This window comes from Amaranthus tricolor, chromosome 5 (genome assembly GCF_026212465.1).
Source record: "Amaranthus tricolor cultivar Red isolate AtriRed21 chromosome 5, ASM2621246v1, whole genome shotgun sequence".
Taxonomy (NCBI): Eukaryota; Viridiplantae; Streptophyta; class Magnoliopsida; order Caryophyllales; family Amaranthaceae; genus Amaranthus; species Amaranthus tricolor.
This window is the reverse complement of record NC_080051.1, coordinates 10,029,644-10,052,932: the sequence shown is the minus strand read 5'-3', so window position 1 is coordinate 10,052,932 and position 23,289 is coordinate 10,029,644. Positions and strand designations below refer to the sequence as shown.

The window sequence follows — 23,289 nt, the reverse complement described above, 5'->3', positions numbered from 1 at the left end:
TTCTCTTCAAGATTCAGCACCTGAAGACTCTCCTTATCAAACCTTGAAACATAATTCCTCAATGATTTATCTTTCCCCTGCCTTATAATCATCATCTCTATGGATTGCTTTGTTCTGGCAGTCCTTGATGAAAAATGGCTTTTGAAATTTTCAGCCAGCTCATCAAAGCTCGCAATTGATCCATCTGGTAGACTCTTAGGACCCATTTCTGTGCAGTTCCGGTTAAAGTCAAGATGAAATTTTTGCATCAACTAGCATCGGTGTGACTGTCCATGTCCATCTCATTATTGAATGCTGAGAGATGGGCATTTGGACAAGTCTTACCTTTATAAGTCAAATGTGCAGGGAATTTCACCCTCTTTCCTGGCATTGCGGCAATTTCTGGGACAAAACGAGTCTTCCCAGAAAATCTTATCTTCTGATTTTCTGGAAATTTCGGTGGTAAGCTTGAAATGTATGGCGATTTTCCCTTCAATGAGTGTACTTCTAGCTGCATGCTCTCTTATATCCGTACAGATTCTCCTGCTCCTTGAATTTTTAAGGATGGTTTTGCAGCACCAATCCTTTTGCATACTCCAAACTGGCTAGGCTTTTTCCCTAACCTGCTCATTACAGATCTTCTCTCAGCTTTCTCTAACTTTCCTAATTCCCTTGTTGTTGCTTGAGAGTCAGTTTTGAGATAAACTGTTTCAGTCCAACCCTTCTGGATGTGAGTCCCTTGCTGGGATGAAGTACCCGGGTTAGATGGAGTTCTATAACAGGCATATTTCTTTCCTAGCATAGATTCTCCACCATCCACCATATTCTTTTGTTTCTTTCTGATCTTTTATTTAAAATGCAGGTGTTTAAAGGTGGTTATTGAATAGTGATTCATTGTTGAGCAATCTGTTATCACTCGATTGATTAATGCTTTTGCATTTGCTGATATAACTGGATCATACAGGTGAATTTTATTGTTTTCATACATTTAGTCTACATTTGATCCATGAATCTTTCCTTATTTTTAAGAATGGTGTTTGTCAAGGAGTTGCTTTCAAGAATCTTTTTGGTGGACGCTATTATCTTGCTGCATCAATGTATACCATTCCAAACGAGCCCAATTGTCTGGTGAAGTTCAATTTTGGTCCTGACTTTGAAAGCTTCCCCACAAAATTTGAAGGTCGTCCAATCCCAAATCCCATGATTAAAGTTCCTGATATTAGATTCGACAACTAAGTTGAAAACGGTGTATTAGATCAAAACGAACAATAATGCAAGTTTTAATTAGTTAATTGTTTCTTATGAATGAAAAATTTGTATTCGGGCTTCCTTATTTCTTTACCTGTTGTGTCTCGATAGGAATATATTCCTTCTGGATTTATCCAGGGTACAGAGTATGAGGCTGTAGTATAATGAATTATTAATCTTATATGTTCTCTTAATCAATGGAAATTGCTTATCATTTATCTCATAATTTTATGGTGTGATTTCTTTGCCATCATGATGTTACTTTAAGCATATATTTGATCTTGATGTTAGGTTCTGGATTTATTCTAATTGGTGTGCCAATCTGCAACATTAACTCGATTAATAAGTATTCTATGTTATCTAAATGTTTTGTTACAATTTAGCACCATCAAAGCAAGTAAATGATTTTCTAGGTAACCTTCTGTCCTTGGCTATCTTTGCTTTTACTTATACGACTTATTTTTGTAATTTATAGTATTTTGAGCAAAAATTTGTTTCCTTTGTCTCAAGGTATCATGGTTGACTATGTGTTGTAGCTTATTATAGTCACTTTCTGTTTCAAATTGATTTCTCTTTGATCCGGAAATCATATATGCATATTTTTGAACCTCATTATCAAGCACAATACATTTTCTCACACAAATAGTTGGGTCATTCCTATAGATTCTTCATCACTAAATCATAGTGAAGGGTATATGGTACAATCAAGCACCAGCGCAGTGTTACTACCTTAGGATACACAGCTATGATTTCTCGGTGAAAACAATACATTTTTAACTATTATTTGTGTCATATATTCGTAGAGGAATGAGTATATAAAAATGTTTGTGTGTGTGTGCACGCGTGAGAAGGAAATGAGGAGGAAGAGTTTGGAAACATGTATATCACTTTGAATTTTATAGCAATACTAGCAATATGACCTATAATTGTGAGTGATACAAGAATAAACAGTCATTCTTATGCATTGTGTTGTGCCGTCTTGGTTTCAGCTTTTGTGTATTGTATAGAGCTGCAATAGTATTACAAGAAAAAAAATTTTAAATCATTTTTTTTGCTATTTAAGATAATTTTCCTTTTGATAGTATGGCATGTTTCTTCAATGGCTCTACCACCATTTTTATGCTGAAGCTAATGAGAGACATAATCCATAGGTGAAATCCACAATCTTAGAGCCTACCTCTTTTGTAAACAAGAAGCTTATGAAGTTAAGGCCTTCTTGATTGGGCAATGGGTATTGAGGTTGATATCTCCTGGAAGAAAAGGTAGTCCTCCTGAATTTAAGGTCGAATATAATTTTCTTTCTGTATATTGTCTGATACACGGAAGATGCTCTCTCTCTGATCTTGATGAAAATTAAAAAGAGGATCATGTAAATGAAGATGAGCAGGAAAACCGCACCCAAGTCCCACAACTTTGAATGTTCCAATAGGACCTCGAACATTTTCTTCACGATATATTCCCCCGTCAATTTGGGTTCACCTCGTCAATTTAATTGATAATTAATTAATTATACATCATAAAGTTTTGTCATTTTTATCAAATTATAGTTTTTTCTTTAATTATTAACTTATGAATTTTATTCTTTCATGGGGTTTCTTTTCTGAACTTTTTGAAGGAAAATTTACTGAGTTGTATTGGGATTTGACTCTATTGATCCTTACCTGGTAATCACTCTCTTAATTCCCTTGAGTCTAAATTCAATTGACTGATTGCATTTGATTTCTTTTTAGGGTTTTGTTTTCAATACAGTTTAATTTTGTGTTTGTTTTTTAGAACAGTTTAACTATATGTGAATTATGTCTACATTTTGCAAATTAGCCATTGATTTATTGAATTTTGATGCTAATGATTTCAATTGTTGTTAATTTGTGTTGGGCGATTACTAGAAGATTGGAAGAATTTGTAAACAGAACTTTTAAATTTTTATATTTTACCAGTAATTTTGTTGCCCTAGATATGCTATACTATATCAGTAGCAGTAAAAAGTTTTTTTTTTTTTAAGTGAGAAAGCTGAAGATTTTCACTTTCACTTTTGTGATATGAGTTTGATCCTAATGGATTGTGATATGAGTTTAATTATATGTGCATTCTTCCTCTTTTTCCACTATTGTTGCTCTTTGATGTTTTTATGCATTTGAAAGTCTTATACTAATAATTGTACATCAGCAAGGAGCTGGATCATATTATGGTTGCGTTGTTGGTCGTGTTGCAAATCGAATCAATTGAGAAAATTGCTAATATTTCTACACTAATGAAATCACTGAAAAAATTGATAAGAATTCAACACTAATGTAGTTTTTTTGGCTTTACTAAAAGCAGATTATGAAGCAGCTCCTGCCATCATTAGTCCATTTCCAAAATCGGTTCCTGGCTGCCGTAGATCATTGGCTGAATGATATGCAAAAACGGCATAGTTTACTTAATGTTAATAGCCTGCATAAATCAGTAGTAATTATAATAAAAACATAATGCTTTAGCCAGTTAGCTTTTTTTTTTTTTTTTTTTTCCATTGTGTTCATTAATGTTAGTCATTGCAAATTGGTTTAGTATCTAATTTCTTGTTTGTGTAAGATGCTTTACTCTTTAGATTTTATTAGCATGTTAAGATTCTATAAAATCTACATATAGATGATCCTTTATAGGTGTCCATGGACCATGGAGCCCGTGCTTTCTATTTCTGGATCCATTGAATCTCAACATGTATCAACTATACTTCTCGGCTCCTAGATGTTTGCTAACCCATCTCGAAAACCCATTGGAGTTTTCCTTCTTTTGGAAGTTGGTACTTGGCATGCATGATGATATCGACAAGAGTGCCTTTGTGCTCCTACCTTGTGGCCCATACACTCAGTTGGCCAATTATAGGTCTATCCAACAAATTGTAGGATGTATCATTGATGCTTGGGTGACATGGGGCGCATAGAACAACAATGACGTAGCCTTAATCCCAATATATATGTTCCAGTGCTCATCTACAAAGATTAGAGCACTTGCTGTTTGGAACTGTCATGTATTGTAACTTATTACGTTGCTTTTCAATGAAAAATTATGTCTAACAAGAGTCTAAACTAATATTTTTGAAGATTATTTTTTGCGGTCGTTTAATTCATTAATTTTTTTCATAAAACTCGAATCACTCAAACTAATATCATCAAACTTAAAAGTGTAACTTAGGGGACGCACGCGGCCCACAACTAGTATGATAAAATATTTCCCTTTTTCCACATAACTAATGAGCAAATAAGGTTATACAAGTACTTTTGATAAGTTGTTTGTTAGAAAATATTTTCGTACAATATTATTATTCGTTATATTTCCACTAACACAACTTGTAATGTTGACAGTGACCTAAAAGCTTACAACTGTTCAATATTCTTTTCAATATTTGTATTGGAGATTAATAAGGGGTGAAATTAATTATTAGTGGTGGACGGTCGATAAAGGTCCACCTTGAACATCAGTGATAATTTTATAGGATATTTTGCTTATAAATTATTCAAGATGATGTAATTAGAGTAAGTATCTTTATTTGATATAATTCATCCATGTATGCTACAAACTACAAACTACAAACTACAATGCAATATACTCTTCTTAAAGACAATAATAAAACTGAATTAAATTGATTGATGTATCCCTCTTGGCTCTTTTGGCCATCATATGAGAAGGATGTAAGAGTACATAGGATGAATAGAGGTGTTTAATTGGAATAGTCATGCGTTTTGTCCATTTACAAAATACAAAAGCTTGCATTCCATGTAAAATCTATAAACATGTGAACAATGCTTGTAAAACACAGTTGTCCATTTATTAGTATCCAAGAAATGCGATTTCGAGATATAAATTTGACCTTTATCTCTCTCTCTATCTCTCTGTGCTTAACAGTTGTTTTTCCATTAATTTTGCTATTGTATATTCACCCAAATAAATTTTTTTTCAAAGTATATGACCAAGTCTTATGTCTTGCTTACTTCAAATGCTCCTTCCGTCCTATTTATTTAGTATTATTTGCTATTTTAAATCATTCTATTTATTTTGCATCATGTTATATTTTTAAACATTACCTTACCATATTTTTTGAGTCTCATCTATGTATTTTAACACTCTTAATTAAATCTATACAATTTATTCTCTCTTCGAATCACTAAATCAAATTCAGAGAATCTCATTAAAATTTAAAATGAATCTATATCCTCATGCCAACAAAAAAAAAATTAAGTGCGTCATTTTTGGGGGAAATGATTCTATTCCATTAATTATTCATAAAAAAATGTTGATAAAATAATAGAAACCCTAAGAACACATCAAAATACCAAAATATCAAGTCCATAAAAGAGAAAGAATTACGGTCCAATAGCTTATCAACTAATCCTTGGTATGTTACATCGCATACAACAAAAAGAATACACTGCTTTGGGTTGATTTGAAGCTCTAAAGCAGCAAAGCAAACTCAACCCCTTTTGCAAAGAAAATCAAAGATACAGAAACAAATGACTTCAGGTATTAAGTTACTCCTGAAAAAGAATTTGGGTTAGTAAATTACTAGAGGTGTTCCTTCTACAGAGTGTTTAAAGATACGAACGGTGCTCATCCTGGTACAAATTCAGCTATTTCGCTACTGTCCGTCAAACCCTGGCATGATCAACAAGGTCTCACAGCATCCCGGAAAAAATGATGCAGAGAACAAATTCAGCTATTTCTCTGTTATCCATCAAACCCTCCTAGCAAGATCAACAAGGTCTCCCAGACATATCTGAGTGTCGACAAGGAGTCCCCAAGCATCCCAGAAAAAATGATGCCAGAGAACACACAATCACCTTTCAATTTGGTAAATATTTAATAAAAGAATAAATAACTGGGATGGGATTTTCTAAAAACACGCTGCTCTAGTGTGTGTATCATCGATGGCTGATGTTTGCCTATTACAAATCTTCAACTCTTCTATAGAAAAGAACATAAGCGGCTGAAGTCTTTATCTTCTCCTCGTTCATATGGGAAACATTGCTATCATCAAAGTCGTACCATCGACCGCCACCATGCTACAAGTTTATATGGTAAATGAAAAAGTCGATTCAGTACGTTGCTCGCATCAGCACTTAGAGATGCATTAAAAACTGTTACCCACCGTCTCAACCAACGCTCGGATTCATGATCAATTGTCACAACTTAGATATGACATACCCTTCAGAATAGTTGGGTCATTTCTAATCACTCCAGCACAATGATTCAATTCAAACATAAATCACTGATACTTTTTAAAAAGAATTTTACATGAGGACCAAACAAACTCGTTACAATTGAAATGGGTATCTATGAAGAAGCAACAATTGGGATATCAATCAATTTAAATAATTTTGCAGAAAATTATTCTTTTCCCCAACCTCTAAATTCAATCAATGGAATTGGGGAACCTTTTTATGTGCATGAACAAGAAAGCTATGTAAGAAAGACGAAACTTACATGGACAAAAGCAGTGTAATGACCACCTCCTAAGCTTCCATAGTGATTGCTGATTGCATAAAGCACATAACGACAAGACGTTTGCATATTCTTGCAAGCAATATACATGGACAAATCAAGATTGTCAACTGGGAAGTCAACATAGGTCTCCAACTTGTTTTTTGTGTATCTGCTGTATGAAAACCTCTTCAAGTGAATCACTAGAATTTCAGGGAGTCTCCAAAGATCCAACTTTTTGGTTGCTTGACGATGCTGCTTACAGCCAGGGCAGTACCTGTTAGTAAAGGCAAAGAAAATCACTTTTACATCACCAGTCAAAAGGGCAAGTACTGTTTAAAACAACAAACTAGAATTGCAAGGTGTTAAGTCACAAGTTTACAAGTTTAACAGAAGTAGTTACACTATATAAAACCTTAACCAGTGCAATGAAAACAATACCCCAAGTGAAGAGAATCACAAATTACAACACGTCAGAGCTCATAAAAATAAGCACTGAAGGTATATTGGGAAGCAGGATAGGACAAACTATAACGACTCTCAGAAACCAAGTGAGAAGAAGCTGATAACATTAAGCTCATTAATTGCCACAGCTTAACAAGTGTCACCAACAGTACAAGAGTTTGCTATGAAAGGTGAGTGTTTTCAATTATAAGATCATGCAAGCAATTACAATAACCAAAAACTCCAGGTCCAGGTTTCACTAGAAGAGGTTTCCACCAAGAATAACAAGCAAAGGGTTTCATTATTGAACCATATCTGGGTCACTATCTTTTATTATTAAAACGAGGGGTTGGGGGGGGGTGTCCAAATTTAAAAATTCTATAACAAAGTGTCTAAGAGCAACCAAACCCACAGAGTAATCATTAATCAGTTTCACAATTCTAATTTTCTGTATCATAAAATCTTGATAGAGGAAATGAACTAGAGAAGCTTAGCTTTGCCATAAGAGCTCATTAACTAATGACACAAACTTACCACATGTCTTCAGGTCCAAGAGGCTCCTCTTTTAGAAAAGCCTCAAGGCATCTATAAAGAGACACAATCTCTTGAGGCCTTTTAGCCGGAAAGCCAGACTTGAAAATTTCAGGCAGATTGCTAAGCAGAACAGTGTCATAGATTTCAGTTTTCTTCTCGGGCCAAGAAACAGCGACATTCAACCGTCTCGGCAAGTTCTCAGATATTGCAGAGTCATCCATTTCTATCTTGGAGTTCCTAAGAATGCCTTTTTCATCTGTGAAGTAAAACAGAAACTCACAATAACCTGCCACCTCGATGCCCTCATCATTATCAACTTCAGTACCATCAGTTTGTTCATAAACAACAAGATTTGAGGTATTCTCTATCATATTATCAGCTACAGAGCTTTTGGAGGCATCCTGATCTTGTAAGTTGTCCTCATTAGGCATGAGAAATGGATTAAGCAACTTCATATACAAGTTAAAGATATCTGCTCCCTTCATCTTGTTAGAGACTCTAGCCACAAGAGGAATTCCAAATGATTTCCATCCTTGAGTAATTTTCCCGTTGATATACTGCCTGTAATACAAGTTCTTATTGAAAATGAGGCAAGAAATTCGTACAAAATGGAACTGGACCTTTTGCAAATGCATGCACACCAAACATTCAATATTAGCATGATAATTTACAACATTGTTGGCTCTTTGATGATCCACAATGCATCATAAATACGCAACAAAGTACATCTAATAGAACATAACATAATTCCAATAGCAATTTGGCAAGTGGCAACTCTTAAAACAAAAGGTTGTAAAAAGCAAAACAAAAAACTCACTCTTCAATCTCCTGATGCATAAACACCACTGTAGTTTCTTTCTCAGCAGCTTTTAGTAGCCGATAAGCAACCAGACGGTCCTCATCTCTAATCAAGGACAATGAGTCGGCTGGATCTTCCAAAAAACGGATAATACGGTGATTGTACACCTGCAGAGAAAAGTTTTATTGATAGAAAGAAAAGCATGGCACTGCTGATAATTTATACTCACCAACATGAAACCGGAGGGCAATAGACTATAGTACATACCTCAGCCACCAAAAGTGTCTCATCTGTTCGCAAAGAGCACGCAGACGTCAAAGCTTTAATAAGATCTACACCTTTCCCATACTTAGGCACAGAAACAGTAACCACAACAGGCCCAGAGGTACCATCAGTATTCAGGATTGTCAAGGTCATTGTCCGCATTGAAGTTGAAGGTAGAGGTAGCGACAGATACATAAATGGATCAAATGTGATGGAGACCTTCTTGCAAATTGGACAAACTAGTGTTGATCTATATTGACCCTGCAACAATTTTCAGGAGGTATTAGTACCTTTGTAATACCTAAATCAATGGAAAAAGTATTACCTACCAAGCAACCACTAAAATTAATTCCACTAACAAGATTTTTTGATAGACATTAGAAAAGCTTATAGTTTTAAGAAACACCAAAGTCAAGAAAAATACCAGGGTTCAGGTACCATTTTTGAAGCTCTACATAACAAACCAAACTAATCCTAGAATTATTCACTATTACCTAGTAAATTGTACAGATTGGTTCTTAAAGTTGCACAATCACACAATCAAATATCATTCTCAACTCAAGTTTCAACCAATTTGAATCTTGCAAATTTTCCAATCAATTCCAATTGCATCCATATCCAACACAAAGTAAAATAAAAGGATAACACGCAAGTGCACAATGATACCTACAATTACTATTAGCTTCTTATGCATGACTCTTAAAACTATGTTTAGCCTTTTCAATCAAGCACATCCAACACAATAGGATATACTCAGGAATCATATCACCTTTCCCGCCAAACACTTCAGTCAATATATTCCTCTAAGCTATTGTTAGATTCGGACCCAAGCCTTGATGCTAGAGTCCTAGACCCTAGCATACATAGAGAGCTAAGCCATACCAAATCAGTTTATAACCAACCTAGTGAACGATTCTGACTTCCGACCCGAATCTGGACTTTTTTATATAGCTGACGACGAGACCCTCTGGTATCCTAAAATGTGAGATGCTCAATGCACGTCCCACCGCACTCCCTCTCTCTCTCTCTCTCATAATTCTCTCATCCTCTAAGGTGATCACCGGTTTCCAATTTCGCACTCTCTGTATCTCTGTTTTGAACCCAATATGACCAGAAGACCACATGCCCAAACACCTCTATTGCCCTATAAAGCTGACCACCAGTTTTCTATTTTGTACTCTCTCTACAAACTGAACTCAGAAGTCCATAACACCTAAATAACCCATTTGTTTTTACAAACATTGTAAGGGAAGTTTCTAAATTACAAATATATATAAAAGATGGGACCCCTTCATATGGATACTATAAATAAGCCATAATAATAATAAGCTAACTGCTAATTCATGTATGAGCAATATATATAAATATTAAGAGTATTTCTCCAATAGCACTTATAACTGAAGTATTAAAACAAACTCATACAAGTTGATTAGCAACCAGAGTATTTCCAAAGATTCACAATATCAATAGGAACAATATATATCTTGTGAAATAAAAAAATAACACAAAAAAGGGAAAGTTCCGACAACCATTTTAACTAATATATTGGTTCATATAGCCGACCCTAATCTTTTGGGTTAAGGATCTGGCATTGGCATTCTTGTTGACCAAGGGCATAGTTAAACATTGTCCTGCCCAGCTTCCCCTCTTCCAATACACAACCACCATGTCCACCAACATAGTCATCCATTGGACTTCAAAGTTACTAGTCCTGTGTTTTTACCATCAACCCCATCACACCTTCCACTCCCTCCCATTCAAAACCAGCCATACAAGTACAAGCCCTTCATGGCAACTTCAACTAAGGCACTATTGCACAAAAACTAAATGAAGTGTTCTTTGTTTTTTGGTAGGGGGGAGGGTGGTGGTAGAGGAAGACACAGTGGGGCATCGTTAGTTTTAGCCTTATAGGATAACTAGAATCCAAAGCTAAATTGTTGTGAAAAAATGAAGGGAATGACTGTAGTGGCAAAAGGTGGAATGATGAGATAATGTTGTAGGAAGTCGGAAGCAGGCTCACGGCATGAAGATTTTGTGCCTTGATAGACCTGAGACAAAGACGTAAGGGAGGCGGTGCTAATGGTGATGGCAGAGGATGGTAGAACTGTTGGTGTTGGGATAGAACGGGCGACTGCTATGGAAAAATACTAAAGTATAGGAGTTGAGTTGAGCATCAAGCAACTAAAGAAGAAACTCAAAAGATGTTAGAAGATGAAATGCGTGGATGAGCAGGATCTTAGCTAAATTACCTCATTTGTAATTGTAATAATTGATTAGAGGTTAGTTAACATCTGAATTGTTAGGGATTTAGAGTTTTTTAGATGATAGGGTGACGTGGCTAGGCTATTAAAGTTGTTAATCAATTAATTAATCTGATGTGGCAAACTGGGATTATGTGTATTAATGAGCAGCCACATGCATTAATAGATATGGCTAATTTGTTGCACATTCAGCTAATTCAAAACAAAAAATTTCATTCTCTTCCTCTACTTTCCCTATTGTCAATTCTGTTTTTGCTATCATCTTCTCCATGATTTCTTCTTTGTATTACTTTCTTCTCCACTCTAAATAAGACATTGCTAATTAATAAGGTCTTGACATAGTGCAAAAAAAGTTATCAGATGAAATGTTGGCGCAACATTCTAGAACCATTTTCCATAAATGCTTCAGTACTCCATGTCTCTATAGTTGTTGAAAAAAATCTCATCATTCCGTATTAGTCTCCACATGTTGCTCATGATTGAAAGTATTTTTAGCAGACTTTCCTTATGAGAAGTTAAAGGCTGATAGATATTACATACCAACTTTTCACCCGATCAAAAGAAGCAATACGAAGAACCAATGACTTGGATCAAACAGATATAAATGACCATAAACTTCAGATGTGCTGTCTAGCACCCTGGGTTTGAGCAACTTCTGATGCAGATCTGACTTAACTAAGCGCTTTGTCACACAATCTCTCAAACCTCTCAGTCTTACCTTTCATCCAACAATATTCTCTCTTGTCACGCCAAGTAACTGAGAGTCAGTACGCTAAAATATCAAGCAGGACTCCTTATCTTTTGTAATTTGTAAGGGTTTTTCCAGGAATATCGTTAAAACAGAAAAAAGTTACAATAGGCTAGGGAGGAGGGAAAAAAGCCAGGGTATCAGAAAAAAACAAAAGTAGCAGAATGTTTCCCCATAGTTATTTAAATGTTCCAAAGACAATAAAACAAGTGTCACATGCATAAACAACTCTACTCCATGAAAAATAAGAGAACTTAGAGAAGTAGGTCAGATTCAGTCCACTGGTTCAATTTTAAACCTGCCCCAGCATCTCTCTTCCTTTATAAGACACAACTCATTGCTAAACCAAAATTCCTCAATAAGAAATTCCCAAGAACAAGACAGAACTTAATATCAATCAGCAAGAAACAGCACAAGAATTTCGCAATACCCAAAGAGTCCGAACTTACTTGGCAAATATCAACAATGATAGAATCATTTCGAGCCAGATGATTTCGCCAATACTCATCAGCTATATCCTCGTCTGGCCGACCATCTCCATCTTTAGCTTCTACATAGGGCTTTAGCTTCACACGGTTCAGATCTTCATGGAGTCCATCCAACAAAAAAGCAAGCAATTCCTATATGTTCACAGTTATTAGTCAAATGAGTGTCCGGGCACACAAATGTTTTGAGGGCATGTAATGGAAGAGGAACAAGAGAAGTCAAAATTCTAGAAATTAAGAAATACTAACTTGCGAATCATGCTGATTGAAGCCACTAAATTGGGGAGCAAAACGAGAGAGCTTTGATTTAAAGGTCCGAGGTGCTACTGGAGTCGCTCCGGGAGCCCATAACTTTCTAATCAAATCTCCAAAAGCCAAAGCAATTTCACCCTAGAGCAAACATAGAAACAGAAATTTTGTAATATTAAAAAGACAGTAAAAGGCACAAATCACAATTAAGTTTAATGAAGAAAAAGAGACATACATCCATGCCCAATGGATTACTGTGATTAATTTCTTTATTGTAGTCTCCATGAAAATAATCAACAAGCTTTGGGGTGTGCGCTAAGCACTGAAGTGCACTGTTCATAAAACATGTATTTCCAAGATTTTGCAATCCGGTCAAACCCAAAGAACCTGACTCAACAGCACTGCTACTAAAAGTACAGGAATTCGTCCTGGGGAAACGGTAACTGCTTCCAGTGCTACCGTTTATTGTCGTAGAACTACTAGAAGAGGATCCTGCAGCAACATTCGGCTCAGAGAACTCTTCTCTCTTTGCATCCCTAGACCTAGGAGAATCTGACAGGCCATATATTTGCAATTCCAAAAGTATCTGCACAAGTTGACAAGAACCCCGAAAATAATATCAAATATTAGGCACTTGATTGATATAAAGAAATATATTTAAATTAATATATAAAAGAATATATTTAAAATGATATATTTGGAAAAATATTTAATATGAAACATTTATTTGACAAACAGGAGATAACAGTCTAAAAGAAAATGTCAAACAAATATAACACTCCAGAACCGGGCAACACAAAATCATAACCAATAAGCAAATAATTAGATGTAAAAGATTTTGTATCTGGTGTGTAGTAAGCTCATCTTGCACTCATGCTTTTTAACATTCATAAGCAACTGTTTTGAGCAAAGACAGCTCAAGTTTCTGACTTGAACAACAAAAAGTGACCTCCAGTACAAAAAATAAACACACTGAGTAGTTAGTAGTTATGGGGAGATAGACAAATCAAGACATTTTCTTTTTTTTCGTCTTTTCCAGTCTCATCTGACTCGTACGGTTCAACTAGGTGGCTAATGACTGACAACCTTGATGGTAAACTCCTCGACAAAAGGAAAATATTCCTGCAGCAAGCAAGAATCCTAATCCAAACCATGTGTATTTAGTTATACAATTTGAAGATTCTACTAGTTGTATAGAGTTAGGCAAGGATGAATCCAGTCATGGGATAAGATGGAATAGCAGAATAACATAACTACTAAAAGAGACGCAACGAAACGAAGTTAGCTTCGAATTGAGCATGCATAAATCAATCAGAAAGAAAGGCTGTAAAATAAATCAGTAACCAAAAACAAACATAGCAAAAAAACAAAAAACAAAAAACAAAAGACCAAGCATAAGGCAATCGAATTCCAGCATGGAACAAGTCATTCTTGATTTTAACCTATATGACCAATGAGGTCAATGTTCAAAGGACAACATTGCAAAAAGGGAAACAATTTTGGAGAAAATGTCACGATGAGGAGCAATCAACCTATTTATTTCTAAATTATGATTTTGAATTACAATAGGTGAATGGGATGATGAAACAATGCTAACATCAGCAAGTGCTGACTAAGTATCCCTTTTCCCATAGTCAAAAGCGCAATTCTAGCCAATGTTTATCAAATAATTCTCTCGTTAATTTCACAGAAGGGCATTTCACTGTTTAGATTGCTAAAATATATGCAAGACCTAGATTTCAAGTTCGAATGACTTCTATAAATTATCAGCCTATTTATTTCTAAATCGTGATTTTGAATTACAATAGGTGAATGAGATGATGAAACAATGCTAACAAAAAAAAAAAAAAAGGACCAAGCATAAGGCAATCAGCTTCCAGCATGCAACAAGTCATTCTTGATTTTAACCTGTATGACCAATGAGGTCAATTTTCAAAGGAGAACAATGCAAAAAGGGGAAACAATTTTCGAGAAAATGTCACAATGAGGAGCAATCAACCTATTTATTTCTAAATCATGATTTTGAATTACAATAGCTGAAAGATATGATGAAACAATACTAACATCAGCAAGAGCTGACCAAGTATCCCTTTTCCCATAGTTAAAAGTCCATCTCTAGCCAATCTTTATCAAATAATTCTCTCGTTAATTTCACGGAAGGACATTTCACTGGTTAGATTGCTAAAGTATATGTAAGACCTAGATTTCAAGTTCCAATGACTTCTGTAGAATATCAGCTGCTCCCTACCACACACACACACAAATAAATGAATAAAAAACCAGCTTTGAAAAAGTTGGCATATGAGGAAACTAATGTGAAAGGGCAATCTTGAAAGAATGGAGGATTGAATTCAAAATTTTCAAAATGGCAAATTTAGCTAACACCTTTTTAAAAGAGAATAATCACTTCATCTCTAGACTCTAGTGTTTGCAAGTGTGGTTTCAAAGGCAAGCACTATATACAATGGCATGTAGTTCAAAAATAATATTAGAAATGTTTTAACAACTTACTTCCTGATCAAATTGACCTTGAATATCCAATGGAAGTGGGCCATTGTCACTAACCAAGTAATGACTAGTCCTTCCGGAGAAATCCCATATGTGCAACTGTGCCAATTCACATAATGAGAAGCAACTTCATTTTATCCTGAGAAGAGATAAAATTAAATAAGATACATTTCTTACCAACTCGTTCTCAATATTGAAAATTCTGCAAGCTCGTCTAAAGAGTTCAGCAGCGTTGTCCTGATCAAAACATCATGGTATTATGAGATAGCATAAAAAGAAGATAAATAAAAAGAAGTTGATTACTTGAAACTGTAAATCCACATTAAAACATTAGAATTAGCATTGTCTGAATTATCTAATATCTTTTCATAAGGGGCCGGTCACTAACAAAAACTTAAATGCACTTTTCTATAATCTGAATCTCCCCAAGATTATCATCTTCGGAAACAAACAAAAACCCTAGTACCAAGCTATGACCGAATATGATAACAGAGCATAAGTTTAAGATAAAAAGGAGCCTTAGCAACAATATTTGTATAAGTCAAGCCCCCATACACCCTTAACTATTAACCACTTAGGCCACAAACAATTTAATCAAATCTTTCACCATCTGTTTGTTATAAAAATTAACCATTCTTTTACATTTTCCTTATGTAAGGAATAAGGATAGATCTCATGTGATCTGATGTAGAACAAGCTGAATCTAAGCATTCAAGAGGGCTAAGGCAGTTAAGTCAAGTATGTTTCATGGTACCACAAAAGAATCACCTGTATTAAACATCAAAAAATTGTACATACATCTCTAGCTAGCTTAATCATTATTAAGTCACATAATACATCGAAAAATGATAAGTGATTGGTTCACCAAATATACCTTTTTAGTTATCTTAACTCCCAATGAGTTTGCTTCTCTTAAAACAGAGAGCCTGAGTTGTAAGGGATAGACATCTGCTATATCAACATCACCTGCTGAAAAACTTCCTACCCGCTTCATTGCATTTTTGGAATCACTATGCCTACATTAAAAGATACTAACAATTAATATGCAATACATTTACCGATCAAAACTTTTCTTATATCAAAGAAGCTGAAATAATATACTAGAAATTCTACTCAAGATTTTTGTTTGTAGTCATGATGAAAACCAAGACCATACGATTTCTTAAAAAACTATAATTCTATTTGAAGGTCAGGCACACAGTGCAACAACAAGGCAGCATCGTATCGGTCGTATCGTAAAGATTCTGAAATTTACCGAACCGGTATTACCCGCCTCAACAAGTGTGAAAAACTAAATGGAACTAGCAGGTTGAATGGAAGGGAGTAGTTAAAGAATAAGATAAAATACAAGTGGGTGGAAGAATGAGCAGATGAGATGAAGTGAGAGAATAAGTTTAAGGATGAGATTAAAACAAAAAGCGGATGAGATGAAGTGAAAAATAAGTTTTTGGATGAGATTTAAAGAATGAGCGGATGAGATGAAGTGTGAGAATATATTTATTGATGAGATTAATAGAAAGTGAGTGGAACCATTGCCTTAAAAAGAAAGAGTGCAAAGTATGTGTGACAAACTTAAAAAGGAATAGGTGCAATTTGGGACATCGAGAGTATAATTCAGCAAAATTTGGTTAAGCATATAATATTATAACCTTCCAGTGGTGTATTCTACATAATAGAATGTCTAAAACCACCTTATCATATTAACAAAGGCTCTTGCTTAAAGTTTTTAATACATAGCATAAGGGTAAGGTTCTTGCCACCAAAGGTCAATCGGAAACAACCACTTTGCTAGCATAAGGGTAAAGCGCCTAAGCGCGAAGCGCACCAAGGTGACGACAAAAATGCCTCGCAGACTCTAGGCGCAGCGAAATACTAAAGGCACTCACGAGGCGCGCCTTTAGGGCGCTTATTCACTTCTTGTATGGCAGATGTACTTTTGTATGATTTATGTTCTAGGGATTAAGAGTTCATACCTTTGCATGATATTAGTAGTTTGCCCTTAAATTCTATCCTTTTAATAAATTTAAGATGAGAAAATACACCATATTTTTGCCCTAAAATAAATCAAAGACAAAAAATAAATCGAAGAGTGAGAAGACAAGAACATCTTCAAATGGCTACCTCCAATGTAATTCGAACAACAGATACTTAGTGCGTCTTCTTCTTGCTTCTTCTTCTCGTTTTCTGTTTCTTACTCTTTTCCATGATTTACTTTGCGTCATTTCTCTGTTTCTTCTTCTTCTCGTTTTATGTTTCTCCTATGTTAGTTCTTTTGTTTCTTGTTTCTTGTTTCTTGTTTCTACTTTTCAAAGATTACAAGACATTTATATTTTTTGGAACTATTGTTTATTATTGTGGGACCATACCATAAGTTTGACCACAGCATTTTCAAAATTGGTTCTTTATTCGGTTATTTTTTGTGTGTCACTATATGAGTCTTAATTTAGAGGCACAAGGCACAACGAGGTGCAAAAGGTCCTTTTACGCTTTGCGCCTCTTAAAACTTAGCTCAAGCAGGGGTATCATTACTTCAATGGTAAATGCTAAGAACAAAATCTTTACATTCACCAATTGAATCAAGTCTAGTTGTATATTGTTTGTTGTTATTCTTGTTTAATGCGCTTGAGAACATTTGCTGGAGTTTTTAGTTGTTTGTTATTACAACAAATTCATCTAGAATATTTATGGAAACTCTATTAGAAGTAGAAGTGTAATTTTTATTTTGTAAAAAGTATTGTACAACAACAAAAATGTCAGTCTTAATCCAAAAAGCTTAGGGTCGGCTAAATGAACAAATATATCAGTTGTAATGGTCATCTACATGGATTGTTCATCATTCCTCCGACTTTCAACCATCTCAATTTGTAAGTATTGTACTGACATACAAAATAAAATTGCCCAAGAATAAGAACAAAAAAACATAATCCCAAGATTGTTATACAATCAATATTACCAAGATCAAGGTACGATTCGGGATACGGAACGGATTAGAATCGCAATTCACTGTTTAGAAGATGTTAAGATAGGAACGAAACAATTTTGGGTTCGAGATTTTGTGAGTCGTGAGACGATTTACTTCGGGTCGAGGTACGATTTGGGGTCGATGACTTTAAAACTAAGTACTTAAAATAACAAAATTTTTAACAAATGAAAAAAAAAAGGAAAGGAAAAAGAAAAACTAAAGGATAAATATCATCTAATTTGTTTGGTTTTAAAAAGAAAAAAATGTAAATGAAAATGGGCTTAAAACATTAAAAAACCCTAAGCCCAAAGCCTAATATTTGATAGTTGGTTCATATAAAAACACAAGAATAAAAAAAACCCCAAGTTAAAAACATCAGAATTTTTGTTCAACTCTATCTTAGATTTCTAGGGTACTCAATGGCCAAGAATAAAAAACCTAAGTTAAAAACTCTATTTTCATCAACATCTTCCAAGTCATTGATGCTATATTCAACTTACACCATAAAATCTATGTTTCTTCCTTTTCCTCTTTTTCTCCTGTTTTTCATGTTCTTTTCTCCTCTCTATTTTCCTCTCTATATCTTAGAATGTTCACAATTCGCTAGAACAAGCATCGATATCGACTACACTAGATACAATCCAATAAAATCCAACAATGAGAAAAAGGCCAAGGAGCATTCAACCCTAATTGCGAGCCTATGGTTATAGTTTCATTCGATTGATGATTTTTCAATCCATACAATTCAAGTCCAAGATCAATTGTCAAGACAAGCCTAGTCCATGGAAGTCAAATCTGAATGGCATAAATCCCAAGTTTGGCGCTTAAATTCGAAGGTCAAAATTTTGATGTCTAAGTTGAGTAAAAATAGGATCAAGTTATTGTTTTAATACTGAGATGAAAGATTCAAGGCTACAATTGCTCTTAGGTTCAAGAAAGAGAGAATTCCAGGCGAATCAAAGTTTAATGCACATAGCCATATTAAGCAATCCTAATCAAACCAAAACTCCACTTGGTCTAGGACACTCAGTCTAAACATGTGAAGCCTTGTTACAACCCTAGCACTTGCCTATCCTAGTTTCTAGCTTAGAAAGTTATATTTCGTTAATTTGCTATTTTCTATATTTTGCGATTTCAGTTTTGGTCAAAAGATATCTTGTCTTGATGTATTATAAAAATTAAGTCCGATGGAATAAGAATGAATAATGGATCATTGATCAAATTTGAGAAATTCTGATTCTTGTTGGCGTATATAGAGTGAAGAGTCGTCCATTGTTTTTCAAACCCTAAGAAAGTTTGAATGCATTGTTGGAAATATTAGTTATGATTTTGTGGTGATCTTCCAAAATTAAAATTAAGTCTCCTCATACCCATTCACCTCTAACACAATTCATCTCCAATCTCTCCCATCACACACCAATTCCTAACTCATCAACATTCATACGCCACAGCTAAAACCCAAAGCCCAATATCAAAATCCTTGCTTGTCTAACTTCGATCCCTCAACATCTTTTTATCTCTAGATCAAAAGTCCATCTCACAACTCCAAACTCCTTTTAAATCCTCATCCATATGTTCTTCATCCATAAAACTTCCTTAAGGTTCAATCTTAAACCTTTTCACAGACCCAAACACATTCAAACAACCCTTAAATCGGGTTACCAACCCATTTTTCTCAAAGCCTCAACCTTTATTCCTTTCCCTTCGCCAATCCCTTCTCCTTTCATCCTACTATCCATACTTAACTAAAAACCATTAAAGGTCTCTCCCTTCCCTCTAAAAGCCTTAGTTTCAAATTACTCAAACCTCTTTTTCCAATCAGAGTCCTACTCGAATTCAATTTCAGTTGAATTGTCATATAATTGCCATCACCAGCGATCTGAGTCGCAAATCCTCATGACTCCGGTACAGACGTTTCCGACCGGAGACCGATGGTCCGATCCGCGTTTCGCGCTTCAATGGTTTACACTATCCACCAACCGAGTATATCAATCAAAACCAAGATTTTTCTTCACTTCTTCACTACTATAAAGTTGTACTAATTCCTCCTTAAATAAGCTAAGTGAAAAGACCCAAAAACTCTTCATATGGCACACATTAATAAGCTGATAACCACAAGCATATATGCTACCATCTTTTGTACTTCCTCTTCTATAGTAACCTTTAAGGAAACTAAAACAACCAACTCTTCCGACTATGTTCACGTGCTCATTTGGAGATAAATAGCCAACAGTTTCAACACCTACGGAAACACTTTTAGGGATCTTTGCTAGGAGTATCTTTGGACAATGACTTGATTTAGCATTGAACCTTTGGTCTTGACCAATTTGAACCCAAGGACTTGCATTTGCCTCTTTTTCAGTCCTTGAACTTGTATGACTTGGATCATATTGACCATGAACTCGAGTCTTTGAATTTTGACTAGTGAATTGAATTTTGTTAGGATTGATTTTACATCAAGATGCAAATGCATTTCTAAAAAGCATTGCACATTATTTTTATGTAAAAAATGTGTACCAAAGTACCAAGATAAGTAATTTAGTTAGTTATGGAAAGTCAAGTATATATTTTATAAATACAGTAAATAGTTCAGATGTTTAATATATGTATGAGAAAGCACAAATCAATGTTAAAACATGTAGAAGAGCAACTAAAAATTTCTCAATCCCGAATTGTCTACACTAAGGTTGTGCTTTAGTCTTTGAGTCATTTCTTTTTTTACGGTGGATCGTGACCTAAATGAGATAAAAAGATCTATTGAGGAAGTCATTGTGTGTGCCATGAACTATTAACATTGTATTAATGGATGAAACTAATACGGAATCAATGCTAAGCTAGTGATCCGGATGCACATCATCATTATCATCGTACCTAATGTATCCCGCTCGCATGTTAAATGAAAATAGTTTCAAACTTAGTTGAATTAAGGGAGGATGAATGAAGATAATCATCATCATCGCACAAAGAATATGAATCTAATTTCGCAATGTGATATAAACTTTACACAAGCAATCAGTTATGTTCCATATTAGTAGACAATAGAAAAATGATGCAAAATAAGATCAAAAGCTCACCATTTAAGAGCTTGCAACCACATTTCACCAGAAACCAGGGCATAATCACGACCAGAAACACTAACTTCACCAATATCAGAACTACTTTCTTCTTCTCTCCTAAGATTGAACAAAAGATCCGAACTAAAAATATTGTTGATCAACTTCATCGGACCACCATAAGACGATGAAGACGATGCACTATATAAAACCCCTTTTATCCGGTTAGAATCACTCGTTGATGCATTTTGCGCTTCTTTCCACCACCTTTAATCACATAAATTCAACAAATTCTTATTTTCCCCAAAATGATTACAAAACAAAACCCTAAATCGAATACAATAAAATCAAATCAAAATGTAGTGAAAAATAACCTGAACGGTACTAAATAAACTCGCTGTTCGTCATCGGCGATTGCTTGCATTCCGCCGGGAGAATATTCCGGCGGCGCTGACTCCATTTCCCGCCAGAAGATAAAAATTACAGAGGGAAAATTGCAGGAAAATTAGGGATTTTGTTCAAAAAGATGAATTATTTGAAAAATTAACGAAGAAATTAAATGATTTGATTTATTTATAGGAGTACTTTTGTGTGGGATGAGAATAACAATGGGGAGTGATTTGGGAGTATATTTATATGATAGGAAATGGGAAAGGGGACAATGACAACTAGAAAACAAGTGTGTCAACTATGTAATAATGTATTTTTATGTTTACTCTTAATAATATGTTAAGATTTTTATTAATTTAAGGAAAAATAATCTTGAATAATTTAATATTTTCATGATTTATCTATAAGAATTATATTTATTGATTTAATCACAAATAGTGTTATTTTAGGGGTATTAGCTTAGAGTAAATTTGAATCATCCGATAACTTGCCATAATAGGTAATTCACCAAAAAAATAAACTAAAAATTAAAGTAAAACTAGAGATAAATATTAAAAAATATTTTTTTGACATTTTATTTTACTTTATCCTTTTTTGTTAAATAGAACTTGTTTTACCAAGTCATCTTGTTATCGTGTTTATTGTAGGAAAATAACCCTCAAAATTGGGATTATTCATGGTTAATCAATAAGTGGGATTATTGTAGAAAAATTATAAAAAGATTTGATTATTCTAAATAAATTTTTCCTTAATTTAACTAATTTTTAATAATTAGCATCAAGAATATTATCCCTAAATAAATCATACTCCGGAAAAGTAACTAAGTTATCATTTAATAATTGAATTTCCATACTATTATACACTTTATTTTTTATATGATTCATTTAACAAAAAGATCTTTCTACACTTCTTGTCGTCGTAAGGAGAAGCAACACCAATTTCAAAAGCTAGTATACATCAAGATAACTCTCATAGTCACATGCCCTTCTCTCAACAACTTTTATGGAATATTTATAGAAATTCTCATATTTAATAATTGCTCGTCGTTTCACACATCACCAATGTAACTTTAAAATGATTCTAAAAAAATATCAACTCTTTATTTGGAAATTCATTTGGATAAATTTTAGCAACTTCAAGCAAATTTTTTGTACAAAAAAGATGAAAATTGAAACAGCCCAAGCACAGCGGAATTTTTATAGAAGTCTGGGCTGAATCTACCCTGTGGCTCGATAGCCACAGCAACTAATATCAGAGTAATTTAAAACTTTTTACATAATTAAGTAAAATACTATTTGTAAAAAAAAATATTATGAAATTATTACAATTTAATTTACAATTAACTAATTTACAAAATGTATTTCAAAAAGAAGTCCTCGCCTCGCACGTAACACATAATACATGTAGGCATCATCTCCACTGCAGAGCTAACTTGAAAATGGTTCTATTCCCTGTCAGGGATAGGCCCCATCAAAGATCGTCAACAATTGAATTGTTGAGTAATCCAACAAACTATTACATTTATAAATACAAGTTATTAACAAACATCTCCAATAAAATTCCTTGCTCAATTGGTAACCACTTATAAACATTATCTTACCCAAATTCAAACTCTTTTAAAAGACCGTTTGGTATCAACATAAATACGGCTAAGAACCTTTAGTTCAAAGTAAATCAAAACACGGCTAAAACTGTACAAGTTATTAGCGAAATCAAAATACAGCTATTACTTTACAAGTCAATATCGAAACCATACGGCAAATGAAACATACGATTTCATTGCAAAAGAAACAAAACTTTATATACCAAACGTATTTATTCAAAATTTATATTAAAACAATAATATAACAACACTTTAAAACGTGGGAATATAATGGACTGTCAGGAAGTGGGCTTGATCTAAATCCT

The 23,289-nt window shown here is 34.3% G+C and overlaps 2 protein-coding genes across 8 annotated transcripts; one reads left to right on the top strand and one right to left on the bottom strand.

The window, feature by feature from the left end:
* The first annotated feature begins 838 nt into the window (after positions 1 to 838).
* On the top strand, positions 839 to 4,539 carry LOC130814347 (uncharacterized). 7 transcript variants are annotated; one of them, XM_057680474.1, is made up of 4 exons: positions 839 to 943; positions 1,025 to 1,640; positions 2,379 to 2,489; positions 3,870 to 4,539. In XM_057680474.1, exons 2-4 carry the CDS (start codon positions 1,592 to 1,594, stop codon positions 4,148 to 4,150), a joined length of 441 nt encoding a protein of 146 aa, XP_057536457.1. In that variant the 5' UTR covers positions 839 to 943; positions 1,025 to 1,591; the 3' UTR covers positions 4,151 to 4,539. The 7 variants fall into 7 exon arrangements, 2 of the variants coding, with proteins under 2 accessions (XP_057536457.1, XP_057536458.1); XR_009042376.1 differs by adding an exon at positions 2,843 to 2,891 and having other exon boundaries at positions 845 to 2,489; positions 3,547 to 4,539; XR_009042375.1 differs by having other exon boundaries at positions 845 to 1,640; positions 2,843 to 4,538.
* Positions 4,540 to 5,537: 998 nt separating this feature from the next.
* On the bottom strand, positions 5,538 to 21,671 carry LOC130814346 (ubiquitin carboxyl-terminal hydrolase 8). Its single transcript, XM_057680473.1, has 13 exons — positions 21,366 to 21,671; positions 21,013 to 21,258; positions 15,851 to 15,992; positions 15,154 to 15,213; positions 14,980 to 15,075; positions 12,704 to 13,054; positions 12,469 to 12,609; positions 12,184 to 12,354; positions 8,729 to 8,986; positions 8,480 to 8,628; positions 7,663 to 8,223; positions 6,688 to 6,961; positions 5,538 to 6,266 (listed from the first exon to the last, which is right to left on the bottom strand). Exons 1-13 carry the CDS (start codon positions 21,449 to 21,451, stop codon positions 6,150 to 6,152), a joined length of 2,652 nt encoding a protein of 883 aa, XP_057536456.1. The 5' UTR covers positions 21,452 to 21,671; the 3' UTR covers positions 5,538 to 6,149.
* Between the last annotated feature and the right edge of the window lie 1,618 nt (positions 21,672 to 23,289).